This window comes from Protopterus annectens, chromosome 6.part0, assembly GCF_019279795.1.
Source record: "Protopterus annectens isolate FY-2018-M chromosome 6.part0, PAN1.0, whole genome shotgun sequence".
NCBI classification, from domain to species: domain Eukaryota; kingdom Metazoa; phylum Chordata; order Ceratodontiformes; family Protopteridae; genus Protopterus; species Protopterus annectens.
The window spans coordinates 27,928,796-27,949,716 of record NC_056737.1 but is presented as its reverse complement, the minus strand read 5'-3'; the positions used below and the strand labels follow the sequence as shown (position 1 = coordinate 27,949,716).

The window sequence follows — 20,921 nt, the reverse complement described above, 5'->3', positions numbered from 1 at the left end:
TGAAATGTCCCTCTCCTGTAATCTTGTGATGGGTAGTAATTTTGCATGTTGCAAAGCAAGAATGGAAGGCCTGCAGTAACTTATAAAGAAATTGTTATGCTTTGTGGATGAGTAGGTTGAATTTGACTGGTTAATGTGCCTTGAAGATTTGATTTCATTAATTGTTTTTTTGATATGCAGACACTGTTACGACATGGTGCAAACCCAGACTTGAGAGATGAAGATGGAAAAACTCCTTTAGATAAAGCTCGTGAGCGGGGACATAGTGAAGTTGTAGCAATCTTGCAGTCTCCAGGTTAGTAAAAGTTGTGAAGCAACTGTAGCAGAAAATTTAAACATTTTGTTTTGGTCTTTGCAGTACAACCCTGTCTTTTCGTAGTTTTGAAGTGGGTTTCTGTAATCAGTTGTAACTTGCTCAGTGTTAATTTATCATAGGTATCAAAAAGTATAATCAGTGGTATCCCTTGAAATATCAGAAAACCCAGTATGCAACTTATACTGGGTTGAAAACAAACCAAAAAGAAACAATGCAGTATGGAGGGTGTGCATGCAGTTCATTCCTTGAATTATGTTTCACACCTAGACTGCTAGTTCACTATAAAAATCGAACTGGAAAATGTGCTACAAACAAAATAGAAAGTAGGGTAGTCCATTGTTGAGTTAAAAATTAAATATCCTTTATTGAAACGCAAGTGATCCTTTATAATGAAAAGCATCCAAAACCTGTATTATTTATGTATACTCAGGTTGTTTGGAGCAAAGGAGTGGTTACAGAGGGTAGTTCTGTTAAGAGCAATAAAACCATTAGAATCATTCCTTTAACCAAATCCCCCTTCTCCCTTAACACCATAGTGTAATCTGAGACTGTGCTACCTTAGAACTGAAAGTAAAAAGCTAGAGACAAATTAAAATACACAATATAAGAACAGATGTTAAGTTGTCAATCTCGCCTTCATTCTTGCTGGATGGATTCGGAGCCGATCCTCGGCTCCGACTCGGCACTTGCTTTAGCTCGAGAACTCCTTTTACCAGCTCGAGGCAACCCTATATCCCATGATGCAAGGCGGAACTACCTCAGATCTCGTTTGCCGCTTAGCGAAAGAGGTCTCCTTTGCCAGCTGAGGTAAGTTTTTTCTTGTAAAAGAAGAAAAAGTTTAGTTAGGGGTTTATTTTTTCCCTTAGTGTTAGTTTAGCCTGTACTTAGTTACAGCCCACCCTATTCCCTTCCTTTTAAACTTTTATAAATAGTTTTCTGTTTAAAGTTTTAGTCAGGCCTAGTTCCCCAAGTTATTCCCTTCCTGTGTGTCTGTGTAAGGGATTAATTGGTGTGTTTGTGGGGACTGTTTGTGTTTCCCTTCTAGGATGTCAAAAGAAGGCAAGGTCTCAGGCTTCAAGAAGTGTGACCAGTGCTGTCAGAAAATGTCTGACAGACGGTCACACTTCTTGTGTTTATTGCCTGGGGCCTTTGCACCTGCAGGACTCCTGTGCGTTGTGCCATGCTTTTAGCCAGAGAGTCCTGCAGGAAAGGAGGAACAAAATAATCCTCCGAGGTTTACTTAAACCTGAAGGTTCTCCTCCTAAGTCAGGGGCAGGAAAACCTCTTAAGCCACCGAAGGTTCAGGCTACAGTGTCCAAGCCTCCTCCGGTGGCTCCGGCCCGTCGGAGCCGATATCGGCTCCGGCTGGAGTCGATACTTCTTCTGTTAGAGTAGTGGGTTCGGTGCCGACCGGTTCCGATACCCTGACTACTGTGGCCTTGTCGGCTCCGGCTGGAGCCGACACTTTATCAACATCGGAGCCGAGATATCCTCGGCTCCATCTGGGGTTCAAGGGACTTCGGCTCCGATGGCTTCGACCCGTAAGAGATCCCGGTCCCCTTCTATACTAAGTATTCACTCGGCTCCGGGGTCTCCTCTTTTGTCGGAGCGGAGCCATCGGAGCCGATCTTCGAGATCTTCCAGGCTGTCTGACCACGATTTGGAGAGGGTGGTAAGCAGGCTGTTGAAGTCTCAGGCACTGGCCCAAATGCTCCATAGCCCGTCTCAACAGACTTCGGCTATAGCCCCGATTCTTGAGATTCCTCCTCCGACTCCACACCAGAGTTCGGAGCCGGAACTTCTTGGGACAGCAACTGTTTCGATGCCGGAGCAGATACATCCTTCAGCTCCGTCGTCTTCGGCTCCGATCTCCTCCTTGAGACCTTCCTTGGAGGGATCCGGTCGTCGGGTTTCCACTGTCTGCTCCGAGGGGGCTAGTGGCATCGGACCCTTGTCCGACCCCGCTCTCCCTCTCGGGGCTTCGGCTTTGGTAAGCTCGGCGCTGACATCGGCCTCGGAGCCTTCTCTCTCCTTGGAGCCGACCATTCCTGTTTCTTCGGAGCGGGTGTGTTCCGGTCTCCCGGGGAGAGGAGCCTTTGAGGTGATGAGGAGTGTCCTGGCCTCTGAGCCTGGTCAACGGTCTATCCCTCTAGCTCCTCCCTCATCAGTGCCTGCGGATGCCTCTTGCCAGCCTCTTGCTCTCAGGCCCAGGGATCCATCGCCCCAGGTTTCCCCACTGGGAATTTCCTCCTCTTCCGAGGTTTCTCCTGATCCTGCAGGGGAACCCCCTCGGAAGAGGACGTAAGAGGAAACACACAGACTCCCCTGAGTCTACTACATCTGATACCGACTTAGATGAGTCGGAGGGTTCCCCACGGTCCCCCTCTGAGGATGTCTCCTTTTCGGACATCCTTGAGCTCCTCAAACAGAGGGGGAATTGGCCCTCCATTGACCCCTCCGAGGATGAGTCGGTATACCTGGAGGCTTTTGGATCCCGACCCTCCACCTCCTGGGTGTCTCCGCCTTTCGACCCACTCATGCAGGTAGTGGCTCGGAAGGCGTGGGCGGCTCCAGATTCTGTGGAACCTGTCCCCAGGAGACCATCCAAGTTCATCACAGCCCCTTCGGATAAACAGTTCCTGTCCAAAAGTGTCTCTGTGGATGCTATGGTGGTGGCGGCGGCCACTAAGAAGGAACTGGTGGATCCTTCAGTGCCTGTCCATCCTCCTAATAAGGATTCTAGGACCATGGACAGGTATGGAAAGCGGATGTTTTCTTCAGCGACCTTTGCTATGCGTTCGCTGAATTACCTTTGTCACTTCACCAGGCTTCAACGAGATATTCTCAAGGAACTGGGAGAAGTCCAGGATCCTTCTGCTGCTGGGGCTCAGGAAAAGATGGCCTCACAGCTTGCTATCCTGAATTCCATATCTAACTCCTCTATGCGGCTCATATCTTATGCAGCCGATGGAGCGAGCAGGGCCGCAGGCACAGGGGTTGCTCTTAGACGCCAAGCCTGGATGCGGCTGTGTAATTTTGCGGACCCCTTTAAGGCGTCCTTCACCAACACCCCCTTTGACGGTTCGGCTTTGTTCGGGCCTCAGGTGAAGGATACTTTGACCAGATGTGAGCAGGACGGTAAAACTCTTTCTGCCGTTGGAGTCCAGTTTTCCACTCCTTCTAGACCATACCCCAAGGGTCAGAAAGGGGGGAAGATGTGGTTCTGTAAAGCCCAAGGAGCTACACCGGACACACGTGGTCAGTTTACCCCCAGAGGCAGAGGGGGTAACAATAATAGACGCCGCCCTAGAGGCAGGGGGGGGTCCTCAGAACCAGGGCAACAGGGAGTCTCTTCCTGAGAAGCCCTTTCAGCATCCCTGAGGTGTTGCCCGACTGTCCACCCTTGGAGGCAGTCGGGGGAAGAATTTCGCTGTACCCAGTAGCCTGGCAATCCCTATCCCAAGAGAAGTGGGTACAGTCGATCATATCCGAGGGTTACAAAATCCCCTTCGAAAGGTTTCCCGTACCTCTACAATCCCTTCCAGACATCTCACCCGGTCAAAGGGATTTGACAAGACAGGAAGTTTCAAAACTCCTGGAAAAAAGAGCCATCCAGACAGTGCCGGCAGACCAAGTAGGATCCGGCTTCTACTCAAGATTCTTTTTGGTCCCCAAAAGGACGGGAGATTGGAGACCAATACTAGACCTAAGCAGACTAAACAAGTCTGTCAAAAGGCAAGATTCGGGATGGTCACGCTGCAATCCATTCTGCCCTTTCTGGGCAAGGACAACTGGATGTGCTCTATAGACCTTCAAGATGCGTACTATCACATAAAGATTCACAGACGCTCCAGAAGGTTTCTCCGCTTTCGGCTGGGAGCCAGTCATTACCAATTCAGAGCACTGCCCTTTGGCCTCACTTCAGCCCCCAGAGTGTTCACCAAATGCATGGCAGTGGTCACAGCTCGCCTGAGACGTCGAGGATTCCAGGTGTTTCCTTATTTGGACGACTGGCTCCTCTCCGCCACCTCCAAGCATCAGCTTCTTCGGTCCAGAGACTACACCCTACAGCTTTGCAAGAGACTAGGAATTTCGTAAATTTGAAAAATCCTCTCTGCTGCCTTGCCAATCTATCACCTTTATAGGCGCAGAGTTAAATACCGTCAAAATGTTAGCCAGGCTAACAGATCAAAGGATTCTGGACATCCAGAAATTTGTTCAGCTTCTGTTACTAAGCAACAAGATCAAAGCCAGGTTTGTCTTGAAAGTTCTAGGCCTAATGGCTGCGGCCATTGTTCTTCTTCCACTGGCTCGCTTCCACATGCGTCTCCTGCAGTGGATGTTGTTCACGCAGTGGTCGTACCACGATCTGCCCATGAGACACGAAATCTTGGTAACACAGTCGTGCAGGGCTCATCTACGATGGTGGATATCTTCCCCTCTTCTTCATCAGGGCCGACCCTTTGTTCCCCCTCCTCCAGTTGCCACAGTCACCACGGATGCCTCCCTGATCGGGTGGGGGCATTATCAGGGCAGGATGGTCCACGGACGTGGCAACCCATAGAATACCACCTGCACATAAATGTCCTGGAGATGAGAGCAGTGCTTTTGACGTTGCAAGCCCTCGCCGGCTTTCTTCCCACGGGGACTATTGCAGTACAGACGGACAACATGTCCGTGGTCTGGTACATCAACAAACAGGGCGGAACCAGGTCCTATCCCTTATGTCGAGAAGCTCTCAGACTTTGGCAATGGGCGATCTCTTCTCAACGGTTTCTGATAGCAACGCACATCCCCGGCAGGTCCAACCTATTGGCGGACAGGCTAAGCAGATCTATTCTGATGCCTCACGAGTGGTCTCTCAATCAATCTGTAGTGGATCAGATTTTTCTGAAGTGGGGCACCCTTGTTGCGATCTTTTCGCTACCCTCAAAACAGCAAGTGCCCAGATTACTTCACACTTTTTCCCCTTCCAGGCCAACCCTTGAGAGACTCTCTAACCCAGGATTGGCCTCGGGACTTCTTTATGCTTTTCCTCCCTTTCCATTGATTCCACAAGTCATTCAGAAAGCCACCGTTTTGAGAGCCAAATTGATCCTCATTGCTCCATATTGTCCTCGACAAATTTGGTTTCCGTCTCTACATCATCATCTTCTGGTGCAGCCCTGGCATCTGGACCCAGTTCCGGATCTTTTGATCCACCAGTCAGGTCAGCAGCACCGGGCCATTCATTCTCTCAACCTCACTGCTTGGTTGCTCCACTTCCTTCCCTAGCCAGGCTACCAATGATTTCTGACTCAGAGACATTTTAGTGTCTTCTTTAAAGTCGTCCACTAGAACTATTTATGCTAGCAAATGGTGACGTTTTTCGATTTGGGCAAATGCCAGAAATATTGATCCTTTTACCGCTCCTGTACATTCTGTTTTGGATTTCCTGGCGGAGGTTTTTCATTCAGGATCTTCGTCATCTACAGTCAAAGTTCAACTGGCTGCTATTTTCAAGTATCATGTTGGCTTGCATGACAATAACATCATGTCTCATAGGTTATGCAAGGCCTTTTTAAGAGGAGTTTTTCTCCTAAAACCGCCTGTTAAACATCCTCCTCCGCAATGGGATCTAAACTTAATGTTGGCATCCCTAATTCTACCTCCTTTCGAACCGTCTGCTACGTGTTCTTTAAAGTTATTGACGTGGAAAACTATATTTTTGCTGGCTGTTACTTCTGCAAGAAGAGTTTCTGAGATTCAGGCCCTCTGTATTTGTTCTCCTTATCTGGTTTTTCATAAGGATAGGTTTTCGCTTAGAACTAACCCTTCCTTTCTTCCCAAGGTTGTATCTCAAACCAATATTAACCAATCTATTGATCTACCAGTTTTCTTTCCTAACTATTCTGACAGAGCTGAACAGAAGCTGCACTTTTTGGATGTTCATCGTCAGCTCAGGTACTACTTGCATAGGACTAAACAAATTAGAAAATCAGACCAATTGTTTGTCTCCTATGCAGAAAACAGGTTAGGTCTTCCAGTTTCTAAAGTGACCTTATCTAGATGGTTGACTTCCACCATTTCCTATGTGTACTCTCTAAGGGGCAAACAACTATCTTCTAAGCCAAAAGCACATTCGACCAGGAGTCTATCCACTTCGGTAGCCTTTCAGGATAGACTTCCCATTGACACTATTTGTGCAGCAGCTACTTGGGCCACGCCTCATACCTTTGTGTCTCATTACAAGTTGGATTTGGCCTCCAGAGATGGGGCCAGTTTTGGTTCCACAGTTCTCAAGAGTCTGTTCCATTGAGCCACCCAGGATACAGGTGCTAGGGACGCGGTCCCATCCAGCAAGAATGAAGGCGAGATTGACAACTTAACATTTAGAAGTTATGTACCTACCATAACGTTCCATGTTAGTTGTCTTCTCTCGCCTTCTTTCTTGCGTCCCTCCCTCCTTCCCCCTGGCCTGGACAGATCTTGGAGAGTTCCTATTAGATTGCTTCCTCTGGAGCATTGTTATGAGGACTTCTTTTAGGAACCATGGTTCCTAATTATGTTAGGATAGTCTTTAGCAGGGTCAGTTAGCTGCCAAACGAGATCTGAGGTAGTTCCGCCTTGCATCATGGGATATAGGGTTGCCTCGAGCTGGTAAAAGGAGTTCTCGAGCTAAAGCAAGTGCCGAGTCGGAGCCGAGGATCGGCTCCGAACCCATCCAGCAAGAAATAAGGCGAGAGAAGACAACTAACATGGAACGTTATGGTAGGTACATAACTTCTAATTTATTAACACTTTATGTACTAATAACGATTATTTTTAAGAAAATAAAGTGAGCGACTACTACTAGACAACTGTCAGAATGCAAAAGCAATGTCTTTAGACTTTTCCCAGTTAGGGGTTATCCCAGTGGATCCACCGGTCTGCAGATTGATTGGCAGTGGAGTTTTTAGTGTCAAGTTGTCGGCCCCGGCACCCAACCTTCAAAGAAGGCAATGCATGTACACACTCGGACCTAACTCCATGTCTTTTAAAACTCACTCGACCATAGGGAGAACACGCAGACTCCGCACAAAAGGCGCTCCAGACAATTATTGAACCGTAGAACCTCTTGCTGTGAGGCAACACTAACAGCTGCACCACCGCAGCCTCACTAGACAACTGTCATAGGTAGGTACTCGGCTATTGGCCCTAGGGTCTATATAAGCCTAGGCAAACGGTACCCTGGCTTTTGCCACGCAACAAAAATTATTTTCCTGTGACCCTGTCAAGCAGAGCCACAGAAGTGATCCCCAGGGTGAATTTCCTATCTCCCATTCGATCATCAAGATTTTTCTTAGAGTGCAAATGAGGAGCTTTGTTTGATATAGACAGGTAGTTTGTCCCAGAGTATGGGAAATCTCTGAGATAGGAATCCATCCCTCCAGCATGTTGTTTATTGTGGTGACGAGGTTTAGGTCCCTAGAGCATGTAGCTCGGAGGGATTGGTATTTCTTTACGTGGAGCATGTCCAATAGCTCTGGGTTTAACATAGCTTTGTATGTTAGGCAGAGATCGCCTCTGAGTAGGCGATATGCGACGGAGTAAAGCTGGAGTTTTTTGAGACTGTCTGCGTAGGGCATCTGTTTGAGGCTGGTAATCCTCTGTGATGTATTTCTGTGGCCTTTCCAGTTGTTGATGTCTTGAGGTACATACCAAAAGAGTTGGTGTACTCTATAATGGGTCTAATGAGTGATGAGTAGAGAGGAACAATGACCTCTTTTTTCCTGGATGAGAAACCTTTTGTGATGGTGTGCCACGTAGAAGGATTTCCTGACTGCTGTGGCGATGTGATTATCAAAGGAGAGACTACTGTCCACCTGTGTCTCAAGGTCTCTTATCACACTTTCGGTGTTAAGTAGACTACTGCCTATGTGGTAGTTCATGGGTACAGAGTTCTCACCAGAAGGGATGACTGTGCACTTTTTGGCATGGAGCTTGAGGCCATGGCTTTGACACCAGGCGTCTGTCTCAGTGAGGCCCTTTTGTAGGATGTCCACATTGTTAGATTTGATTATGGCTCCTAGTTTGCAGTCATCTGCGAACTTTGTTAGCCAAAGACCTTCTGTGTTGGCCTGTACTTCAGAGAAGTAGATACCAAACAGGAGAGGACCTAGGACTGAACCCTGTGGTACTCCACTTGTCAGTGGTCTGAAGTTGGATTTAGAGTCTGCTACTTTCACAGTGTGGATTCGGTCAGTGAGCCACTTGGCAACCCATCTTGTGACATTGGGATTTATACCTAGTTTAGTGAGTTTGTCTATAATTCCAGAGTGGGGGATGGTGTCAAAAGTCTTGGCGAGATCTAGATAGGCTTTGTGTGTACTACCTTACCCTCATCTAGAGCTTTGGTGACCGCTTCAAAGAAGTCTGTCAGGTTTAGGAGACATAATCTGCCTTTTACAAACCTGAACTGGGTAGGGTCCAGAGTTTGGAGATTACCGATGTCATTGTTTATAAATACCATGGTGATACTCTCCATAGCCTTGCAGATCAGGCTCGTCAGGCTAATGGGGCGGTAGTTCCCGGGGTTCGTGGTGGCTCCCCCTTCGTGGACTGGGATAACTGTTGCTGTGCGTCATTCAGTGGGCACAAAGCCTGAGGTGAGGCTATGATTGAACATGGTACTTAGATGGAGTGCCAGTTCATTCTATAGTTCATGTAGGATGCAACCTGGGATGTTGTCAGGTCCCTTGGATGCTGTGTTCTTGGCTTTGGAGAGTTTTTTTTTTTTTTAAACCTGTGCAGCCATGATTACAGGTACTTTGCATTCTTCCGGTATAGAGAATGGGCCCTGTAGGGGATGAGAGAGGGGTAAAGTTAGCACTGAACCTATCTACCAGGATGTTGGCAATATCAGTTGGTTCTGTATGTTTAGTGCCATTGTGCTGTAACACAGAGCAGATTTGAGTGTTGCCATTGAGATTCTTGACATAGCTATAGAATGCTTTGTGGTTGTCTTTAGAATCAGTGGCAATTTTGTTTTCGTAACTAGCTTTGGAGGATTTTGAGGGATCTCAGCTTCTTACTGAGGCTGACCACAGAGTTCCTCCAGTCATGGGATTTTACTCTTTTTTGCAACAGTTTCTTTCTTCTGTTTGTTTATAGCAGGGGACCACCAGATCGGCTTCCTTTTTTTGGAGGATAGCATCTTGGTTCTGTTAGGGATTGCACGATCCATGCAATTGTGTAAATGCTTATAAAGTGCAATTGTATAGGATTCAGCAGTCGTATCTCTGTCCATCAGCATGGGTGTCAAAGTTTGCCACTTCTGTCTTAAGAAGCATGAAGTTGGCTTTGGGGAAATTTTTATGGTTTCCCTAATGTGGGGTGGGGCTGGAATGTGGATGTCTAGGGTGATTTGCTTGTGGTCTGATCTGACCAACGAGGAATTGACCTCTGGTGTGGAACACCGGTTGCCCATGTTGGTAATGACCAGGTCTAGGATATTGATTCCCCTGGTGGGGGTGTGGATAAGTTGATCCAAGGCATTGGAATTTATCAATTCCAGAAAATGTTGAACACAAGAGTTGGTACATGAGTAGTTTTCCCAGTTAATGGTGGGGTAGTTGAAATCGCTCATTATTAGGGTGTTCGGTTGTACCCTAATTTTCCAGTGCCTCAAGAAATGAGGAGTGGGAATCCTGGGGCATGGTGGGGGATCTGTAGCAAGCTACAATTTGCATTGCGGCCTTGCCCAGAGTTAGTTGCACTTGGATAATCTCAGATGCATTATGCTGAGCAACTAGCCTGGAGGTGTGGATATCCTTAATGAATATGGTCACCTCCGCCTTTATTGCTTCAGTCCAAGTTAGATGGTCGAAAGGTGTGGTATGAATTATAGCCTGGTAATGCAGGGGTGCTGTCCGGAGCCTTGAACCAGGTCTGTCACTGCACAGATTTCGATGTTCTTCATTTTAAGGAGTGCCTCGAGTGAGTGCATTTTAAGGTTTAGACTTCTAGCATTGAGTAGCATTACCCTCAGATTTTGCTTGCTTATACCTGTTACGGTGGTGAATTTGTCATTTGAATCTTGCCTAATAAGGCAGTATAGGGGTGGCAAGAGCCTTAGCCAGTATCCGGAATCCCAAGGGCGACAGGTGCAGGCCATCTCTGGCAAAGCATTGTGGTTTGTCGATCATGTCATCCCAGGCAGACAGATACTGGATCCCCTTAGAATGACACCAGAAGCTTAGCCAATTTTTGAAGTCAATCATTTTGTCCTTGTACTGTGGTATCATTCTGGGTGATGGCAGGATGCTACTCAGGGCTAGGGTCATAGAATATTAATAAATATAAACTAAATTACTTGAAACAAAGATCACTTTCATACCAAATAAGCATTTCATCAGGTTTATTTTAAAGACATATAATATGAATGAAGATCTGTATAAATCTACAAGCGAACACTTAAGTAGGACGAAAACCTTAACTATAATTGCTAAGGTAGAAATACAGTGAAAAAAATGTTAAAAATAAGTCATTAAGACCCTGGAGATCTGTTAGTGTGGCATCTAAGAAAACAGTTTGAGCAAAAGTGCACTTGAGCATCAGAAAGCAACATCAGTGTCAGTTTTCTTTATAAAATATTTACACGGTTTGTTTTTAATAGCATTAGCATGTAATGTCAGCATTGAGTCCCATATCCGTATTTTAAACAGTGGGGCAGTTTTTGGAGTTTTATGTTTTACATTTCATGGAAATTACTGTAAACAAATTACTGGTATAGCCATGGAATTAGCTAGGGCCCCCAGCCTAGCCAGCATAGCCCTAGGCAAATGGGAGGAGGATTATGTTTTTAGTAGCAGAGAATACATGCAACATACCACAGTTTGTGTTTTATTAACATATTTATTGTATGGAAAGGGGAGACTGGTAAATTTGAAGTTTTTATCAATTCTGAATCAAATCACCAGCTTCCTGCATTTCACCTCTTCCCACAACCTTACCTTGACAGTCTTCTTAGATATGCAGATTACTAAACACTTGGACCAAGGTAAATGGACATAGATCTTCACAGAAAACCTACAAGAGTAAACCTGCAACATGAGTATCCATCCCATCAAGAAGAAAAATGATGTTAAGTCCCAGGGCTTTAGGTTGGTTAGGATCACCACGAAAATGGATCCCTTCTTTAAGAACCTAAATGAACTTGAAAATGATTTTCTGATGAGATACAAAAGCAATATGTTAAGAAGCATTCTGGGACCTGTAATGGAACTAAAAAGTACAAATGCACCACCACTTAACAGTCTTTATAGGGGGGTGTTTAAATCTATGGACAAAAAATCTAAAGACAGTTGTATCTTGAATTTTACTGTTGACTATCACATTATTAATATTGTTAGAGAGAATTGGGCCATAATTACTGAAAGCATCGTATTTAATGGACATCTTGGAGAAGCTTTTTCCTTTGTGTAAAGGAAATCCAGAAACGTCAGGAGTTTGGATGAAGGTAAGGTAGGCCCAGAGCATTGGATACATGCACCAATAGTTGCGGAGCCAACTGTGTGTTTGGTCAGCACATACTGGAGGGAGACATGTTTTTCTGCTCTTAATTAAAGAAACTGATTAAAACCAAAGCAGGTTGTGGACTGTAGCTCAATGCAGGTGGTTTACAGGGTGAGCTGCAATGACTGTGAAGTATTTTATGGTGGAGAAAATGCTCAACAGACTTAAAAGAAGGATTTCTGGCCGCCTTTCTGAAATTAGAGCCAAGTGCAAGAATAATGCACTTGCTCGACACTTGCAGCTTGACAAAAGACACACTGGCTTTAAATTTCCAATTATTTATTTTATTTATTTTATTTTATTTTTATTTTACATTTTATTTTACATTTGTTGACCGGGCTAGTCCAGCTGGATAATTTCCATTTTCAGTGGAGGCCCGGGGAGAAAAGCTCCTCAGATTAAAGCAAGGTTATAGAAAAGAAACATTTACAATAAATGCCTGTGACACAGACAGAGAGCACTAATGCATACATATTAGTCTAGATCAAGTAATAAAAAACATATAGTGCTATATTTTTTTTTTTTTTTTTTTTTTTTTTAGTCATTCATTGAGTTATTAGTGATCATTGAGAAAGGTTGCAGTTTTGAAATGAGGAAATATGATAGTAGAATAAAGATAGTAGATTAGTCTGGGTTGGTACAAGAGCAGAGCCAGAAGTTGTTCAGATGTAAAAGAAGTTGTTTTTTAAAAAGATGAAAGGAGCCTAGAGAGGTAATGTGTGAGGGGAGGTTATTCCATAATTTGCCTACTGAGTTAGAGAAAAGGCAGTTACCTGCAGAATTTATAATTCTAGTTGTTTTGACTTGTAGCTTTTCGGAACGCAGTTGTTTCAAGTTATTATAGGGGTCAAGAGGTTACTAAGAGCAGGTGTCTTTGCTGGTTGATATAGAATGTTATGTGTTATTAAGAGTTGTTGATAGATAAGTTTGTTAGGAAGTTCCAACCAGTGTAAGTGTTTTAAGTTTAGACAATGGTGGGTTCTATACTGGGATGCTGTGGCAAACGAGCTATATTATGGTAGGATGTAGTCAGTTTCCTAAGATTGCTTTTAGAGAGATTGGTGTAAATAGAGGAGGCATATAGTAGGGTTGAGATAAGATGTGATTGTGCTAAGGTGGTTCGTGCTTCTGGTGTAAGGAAGGGTTTAATTCTATACAGTGAACCAATCTTTTTATTAACTGCTTTTATAGTGTTATTGATATGAAAATCATAGCTAAGATTATTATCAATAGTAACACCAAGCAGTTTGGTAGAAGAGTCGGGGGAGATGAGGGAATGATCACTTGCAGTAATAGTGAAGTTTAGTTGAGAAGATTTGTGGGTAGGTGAGAATAGTAATAGTTTTGTTTTCTTGGGGTTGAGGAGAAGACATCTTTTTGAGAACCACTGTTCAACGGTAGAAAAGGTAGATTGTGTCAGTGAATGGAGTTCAGTTTGAGTGGAAGCTGTGCAAATGATGGTAGAGTCATCTGCATATTGTATACAGGTAGTGTTTTGGATAGATGATTGGAGATCGTTAATAAAGATAGAGAATAAGAGTGGGCCTAGTATAGATCCTTGAGGTACTCCTAAAGAGACAGGTAGTAGAGCAGATAGAGAGTTTTTCCATAGCACTGCTTGTTGTCGATTTTCAAGATAGGATGAAAACCAGGTTAGGGAAGAGAAATCCAGGGCAAGGGATTTTAATATGTGTAAAAGAAGTGTATGGTTGACCATATCGAAGGCTTTAGACAGGTCTAGGAAAAGAGAAGAGGTTAGTTTATTGTTACGGTTACAGTTGATGGTGTTGGTAAAAGAAAGTAGTGCAGTGGTAGTACTATGTGCAGGTCTAAATCCATGTTGAGTATTAGCTAGTAGGTTGTTATGAAGGAGATGGTTAAGTAGTTGTTTATGTATACATTTTTCCATGATTTTAGCTAGTGGAGATAATAGTGCTATAGGGCAAAAGTTTGAAAGGTCAGTGGATTTGCCTCCTTTGTGTAAGGGTATGATGTGTGATATTTTCCAGATTGCTGGGAAAGTACTTTCTTTTATGGATCTGTTTATTAGGATAGAAACAGGGTAGGCAATAGCTTTAGCTGCTACTTGAAGGAATTCAGCAGGAAGCTTATCTGCTGAGGGGGTAGTGGGTTTAAGTTTTTGTAAAAGAGATTGTATGTAGGAGGTGGGTATGGGTTGAAGTTGAAGGGGAAGAAGGGAGTTGTTGATGTTATTTAAAAGCAGTTGAGAAGCATCAGGAGATAAGTGATTAGCTAGACTTTGTATGGAAGTAGTAAAGAAGGTATTGAAGTTGGCTATTAAAGAGGGATTATCAGGGTCTAAATTCTGTGGGTTGGGTGTTACTACTTTGCCTGGGGTAAGTAGATTATTGATAGTGGACCAGAACTTCTTTGGTTCTTTTTTGGTGGATTGCTGGAGTTCAAAGTAATAATTCTTTTTATCTGAAAGGATGGCTTTTTTGGTCTTGTTTCTGAGCTCTTTGAAGGTTTGATGATCTGTTGGGTTTCTAGAGGAACGCCATTTTTTCCAGAATTTATTTCTGAGTATAATTTTTTGTTTAGTATTAGAGGTTAGCCAGGGTGCTGTTTTGGTCTTTGTTCTAATGGTACGACTTGGGGCATGTTGGTTTAAGATTGCAAGGAATGCTGAATTGAAATGTTCAACAGCATTGTTAAGTGAGAGGTGTTTTAGAGGGGTCCAGTTGTATTGTGAAAGTTCTGTTTGAAACTGTTCAGGATTAAATTTCTTTTCTGAATATAGTGTTCTATGAGAGGTAGGTAAGCTTAGGTTAGTTTTAGCTCTAATGACATAGGTGAGGAGTGATCACTAAGGTCATCAGGAAGGATGCCAGTTTGGTAGGTTTGAAGGGGCGTTTGTAAGAATCCAGTCTAAGGTGGTTTCTTTTTGCTCTTTTATTTATTCTAGTGGGACTATCAATTAGTTGTTTGAAACCAAAAAGGTTTATATGGGAGGTAGGGTTAGCATTGTTACAGGATTTCCAATCAATGTTAAAGTCCCCAAGGAATAGTGTTTCCTGAGGGAAGTTATTAGAGAGTTGTTCAAGAAGCTGTTCTAAAGTAGGGATGTTATTTCCAGGGGGGAGGTATGCACAGATAATGTTTATTGCTTTAGTAGTGTTAATTTGAATTTTAGAGCAGATTATTTCAGCATTATTGTTTTGGGTAAGGGTAAGGTCAAGTAGAGTAAGCTTCAGGTTGGTTTTATATAGAATAGCTACTCCACCTCCATGTGGATCTTTTGGAAGTGGAAGGAGTCATCCCTAATCTTTTATAAAAATGTGAACTACTGTGGCAGCTGAAACTGAACTTTAGAAAACCAGGGCTCAATTATTAGTCCATAAAAAGGTGCCCCACTGTTTAAAAGACTGACTAAAAGACTGATATGGGACTGATTAACACTGACATTGCATGCTAATTTATTAAAAACAAATATCAAACATTGTAAATATTTTACAATGAAAATAACTGACATTGATGCTGCTTTGAATACTCTTGAGTGTATTTTCACTCATTCAGTGCCACACTTTAACAGATCCCCAGGGCATTATTTTTATTTTTAACATTTTTTCACTGTATTTCCACCTTAGCAATTAATTATGATTTTCATACTACTTGAGTATTCACTTGTAGATTTATACACATGTTTATTCATATTATGATGAGTTTTCACACACAAACCTGATGAAGTATTTATTTGCAATGAAAGTGATCTTTGTTAAAAGTAATTTAGTTTATAGTTATTATTTATTCTGATAGTTGTCTAGTAGTAGTCATTTTGTAAATTATTTTATAGGTTCATAGGAGTGTACTAGGCTAATGGCCCTGAAGCCTTTACAAGCATAACCCATAGAAGTGCCCTGGCATCGTGCCACCCGACTTTAGTTCCCAGTGTCTCTATCAAGTAGAGCCACTGGAGTGATCCTGGGGTGAACTTTCTATTTCCCATCCACTCATCAAGATTTCTCTTGAAGAGGGCAGTTAGATGCTCTGCTTGACATGTATGGGAAGTCTATTCCAGAGCATGGGCAGTCTCTGGGTTATGAACCTGTCCCTCCAGCATGTTCTGTTGATTGTGGTAATGAGGTTGAGGTCTCTGGAGAGTGTGGTGCGGAGGGATTGGGATTTCTTTAGATTTAACATTTCTAACAGAGCTGGGTCAGACATGGCTTTGAAAGTCAAGCAGAGATCGCCTTGGTAGATTATATGAGACGGAGAATAGCTGGAGTTTTTTTGAGTCTGTCCATGTAGGACATGTTTTTAAGGCCTAGGATCCTCTTCGTGAGGTACTTTTGTGGCCTTTCCAGCTGTTGCATGTGTCTAGTGAGGTACATGCCAAATGAGGCATTATATTCGATGATTGGCATAATGAGGGAAAAGTAGAGAGAGATTACCTCTTTCTTCCCTGGATGCAAAACTCTTGGTAATGAGATGTGCCACACACAAGGACTTTGACCACAGTGGCAATGTGGTGGTCAAAGGAGAGGTTGCTGTCGGCTTGTGTCCCCCAGTTCTCTTATAACACCTTCAGTGGGCACCCATCAATGTGGTAATTAAGTGGAACTGAATTTTACCCAAAGGGGATGATGCATTTTTTGGCACCAGTCATTAGTCTCCGTGAGGCTTTTCTGTAGGATGTCTACATCACTTGGGGAGATGTTAATGGCTCCCAGCTTGCAGTCATATACGATCTTGGTCAGCCAGAGTCCCTCTGTGTTGGCCTGGACTTCTGAGAAGTAGATGCTTTCTTAATAGTTAGGATTAGTACATAAAATGTTAATAAGCTGCTGTTGTGTTGTATATTTTAGTTTGTCTTTAGCTTTTTAATTTCAGTTCTAAGGTAGCACAGTCTCAGATTACACTATGGTGTTAACGGAGAAATGGGGATTTGGTTAAAGGAATGATTCTAAAGGTTTTATTGCTCTTAACAGAACTAGCCTCTGTAACCACTCACTTGCTTCAAATAACCTGATTATATGTAAATAGTGAATGTTGTGGATGCTTTTCATTATACTCTTGTAGGATGGCTTGTTTGTGTGTTTCAATAAATGATATTCCATTTCCTAACTCAGCTGGGACTGCTTGTTATTTTATATTTTATTTTGAGCACATTTTCCAGTTCGATTTTTAGTAGTGAACTAGGTGCATAATATAATTCAAGGAGTGAATTGCATGCACTCCACACTGCGAAATTATTGTAGATATTTGTTTCTAGTGTGTAGTCTTAATTCGCCTTGTTAAACTGAAGTTTTCATTGTTGTTCTGACCAGTCTTTGCTGTTACTGATCTGTAAGTAGAACTTCACATAATTAGAAATTAACCAGAGGGTCACTAGCAATAAATCATAATGATCCATTGTTTCTTTTCCAACTGCCCCAACCTCTGAGCTATCGGATCTGACTAGATCTGAAGCTGGCACCTTAAGCTCTTAAACTCCAAAGATCTGCTTCCTCTCCATTAGTGCACTGCCATCTTTTAATCTCTTCAGATCTTAACTATTTTTTGGATTTTTTTCCTCTAGCCTCTTTTCTTTCCTTGTTGTTACCATAGGGTTGGAGAGATATTCTTCGTGTTTGACTGTTGCAGTCATCAGTCTTGGGATTTGTATGTCGGATGCTGTCGCCTCTTCCATGTCACATCGTCAGGGGTATAAAACATGCCAACGCCATTACACCAGTCTTTCTTGCCAAGAAGGAGCCCAAAGCAGAAGCAATTTGCAAGTGCTGGTTGGCCGCTACCTGAAACTTTCGTTTTTTGAGTTTCAAGCCTGTAGGCTTCTAAAGCCAAGTACTCCATTGGGAATTCTTTTTTCTTGCTCTAACCGATGTCAGAAAAAGTAAACAATTGTCTTGCCTGTGGAAGGCAAATACCTTGTAGAGATTTTCATTCTTACTGCGTCACCTGTTCAGGCCCGGACCACGACGTCCCTCGCTGTTGGTTTTGTGCCTTATTTAACGCCCTGACCATTAATCGTCTGGCTATTTTTGTAGCTAAATTCTTGCACTCTTTCTCTGTATTCTGAAATGGCTTCGGAAAGCCATTCGACTACTGATCTTCCGAAAAAGCACAAAGACATACACAGACCGCATAGGTCAAAAACTGCCGATGACACTTAAGTTAAGCTAGTAGTCAGTCCGCCGGTATTCAGTGAGGTGCCTTTGCAGCCTCTGATGCCCGCTTCTCAGATTCGCAGGCCTCTGCTGAGACCCATTCGGAGTCTGGCATGCCGTGAGATGCTTCGACTGCGGATGTCTCTACCTTGGATGGGTCCGGAACTGCTGTGCAGGCACCGGCTTCTCTATAAGCCAACCCCTTATGGAAAAAGTTTACGATGACTTTCCAGTTATTCTTCCCAGCCATGCCCAAGTACTTGCACTCCTAGGGAGGAAAACTCACCCTATATGCAAAAAACTAAATGTCCATTACTCAGGACCAATGGGTTCTAAATATTGTATCCCAGGGATAGAGATTATAGTTCCACTCACTGCCAACCCCAAGCGGGTTGCTAGACCTTCCTCAAAACCAGTGATCAGAGGCTCAAAAGCAAGTACTTTCCCTTCTCCATATCAGGGCAATTCAACCTGTTCCAGTAGAGCAAAGAGGACAGATTTTCTACACTGTTCCTGGTGCCCAGAAAAGAGAGCTCCTGGCACTCTATCCTGGATCTATCAATTCTCAACACCTTTCTGGTAGTCCCAAAATTCAAAATGCTTACACTGCAACAGCTTCTTCCTATGCTAGCCAAGGATGCCTGGTTAGTCACCCTAGACTTAAAAGATGCTTATCTCCACACCCCCGTAAGGGAGTCTTGCATGACATATCTATGTTTCAGGGCAGGCTGTATGCACTGTCAGTTCTCTGCACTTCCCTTTGGCTTGTCTACTGTGCCCAGAGTATTTGCAAAGTGTCTGGCTCCAGCCATTGCTTACTTACGACTTCACTGGGATACACCATCAACGAAAAGAAATCACAACTGGTGCGATTGTATTCCTGGGGACAAGCTTGAACACAAACTCACAGATGGCATTATTCACTCCAGAAAAGCAGGTCCATATGACAAACTATTTTAAACTAATGGCCACCAAAACCCAGCTATCTGCAAGGAAAATACTGCAAACCCTAGGGTTCATGGCCTCATGCATTCTGCTAATTTCATATGCAAGACTGCATATGAAGAAACTTCAGTGGTACTTAAAAAGTCGCTGGTGTCCACATTCTCAGGACCTGGAAACCGTCATTCCTACCATATCTTGTCTAAGGGAAAAGTTCCTTTGGTGGGCAAGCATGCAACTACAACAAGGGACATCCTTTCACTCATCCCCTCGCCGCCCAAATGCTGCCAACAGATGCATCAGACTATGCATGGGTGGCTAACATGGCAGGCAAATGCATTCAGGGCAAATGGAGCCCAGAACAAATTCCCCTGCATATTAATCAAAAAGAGATGCTAACTGTACAGAATGCTCTGACAGCCTTCAAATACAGTATCCTTCCAGGACAGCTCCTGAGGGACAGACAACTCCACAGTTATGTTGTACATAAACAAGCAGGGGGGAACTCATTCTTACACGCTCTGCAGGTTAGCCATGACCCTGTGGAACACAGCCTTGAGCAACCAAGTGCACCTACAAGCTCAATTCCTGCCAGGCAAGCAATATTCACTGGCAGGCGACTTAAGCAGAAATCTACTGGACCCTCACGAGTGGAAACTGTAACCCAACTCATTCAAACTTCTAACCCAGAGGTGGGGAACACCGGAGGTGGACGTTTTTGCCCCCCCCCCAAAACCACTAATTGAGCAAGTTTTGCACCAGGAAGGTGGATGCCCTATCCTTTACATGGGAAAACCTCTCAATTTGTCTTTCCTTCTGTGCCATTCCTCTCAAAAGTACTGCTCAAGATCATACAGGACAGGCCAAGGGCAATCCTTATTGCACTAGACTAGCCACCCCACCACTGGTTCCCACTCTTACGCAATATGACAGGAATGACACCCTGCACCTACATCAGACACCTTCCCTGCTGTCTCAGCAGGAGGGACAGATTTTGCATCCACAGCTACAAACCCTAAACCTTGCAGCCTGGCTTATTCCCTGAATACCTCAGGGTTCAGTCCTGGGACCTCTCTTGTTTAGTTCATAGGTAGGCACTGGGCTATTGGCCCTAGGGCCTTTATAAGCCTAGCCAAACGGTACCCTGGTTTTTGCCACCCAAGAAAATTATTTTCCTATGCCCCTGTCAAGCAGAGCCACAGAAGTGATCCCCGGGGTGAATTTTGTATCTCCCATCCAATCAAGATTTTACTTGACGAGTGCTAATGAGGAGCTTTGTTGGATATAGATAGGTAGTTTGTTCCCAAGTATGGGAAGTGTCTGAGACAGGAATCTATTCCTCCAACATGTTGTGTTTATTGTGGTGACAAGGTTTAGGTCCCTAGAGCGTGTAGCTTAGAGGGATTGGGATTTCTTTATGTGGAGCATGTCCAAAAGCTCTTGTGTTTGACATAGCTTTGTATGTTAGGCAGAGATCGCCTCTGAGTAGGCGATGTGCGACGGAGTAAAGCTGGAGGTTTTTTGAGACTGTCTGCGTAGGGCATCTGTTTGAGGCCAGTTATCCTCTTTGTGAGGTTTTTCTGTGGCCTAGCCAGTTGTAGATGTCTTGTGAAGTATATACCAAAAGGGCCGTTGTACTCTATAATGGGTCTAATGAGTGATGAGTAGAGGGGAACAATGACCTCTCTTTTTCCTGGATGAGAAACCTTTTGTGATGTGTGCCACGTAGAAGGATTTCCTGACTACTGTGGTGATGTGATTATTAAAGGAGAGACTACTATCCACCTGTGTCCCAAGGTCTTTTATCACACTTTCGGTGTTAAGTAGACTACCGCCTATGTGGTAGTTCATGGGTACAGAGTTTTTACCAAAAGTGTTGACAATGCACTTTTTGTCATTGAGCTTGAGGTCATGGCTTTGACACCCGGCATCTCTCTGTGAGGCCCTTTTGTAGGATGTCCACATTGTTAGGAGATTTGATTATGGCTCCTAGTTTGCAG

General features: G+C 43.9%; 1 protein-coding gene across 5 annotated transcripts in view; it reads left to right on the top strand.

Moving 5' to 3' along the window:
- The window catches only part of HECTD1 (HECT domain E3 ubiquitin protein ligase 1), a 4,301,832-nt gene that overhangs the window by 80,290 nt on the left and 4,200,621 nt on the right, over positions 1-20,921 (top strand). For all 5 annotated transcript variants that reach the window (XM_044073821.1, XM_044073824.1, XM_044073822.1 and 2 more), the window contains exon 3: positions 181-295. In XM_044073821.1, coding sequence (XP_043929756.1) covers positions 181-295 — 115 coding nt within the window. The remainder of the gene's footprint in view (positions 1-180; positions 296-20,921) is intronic.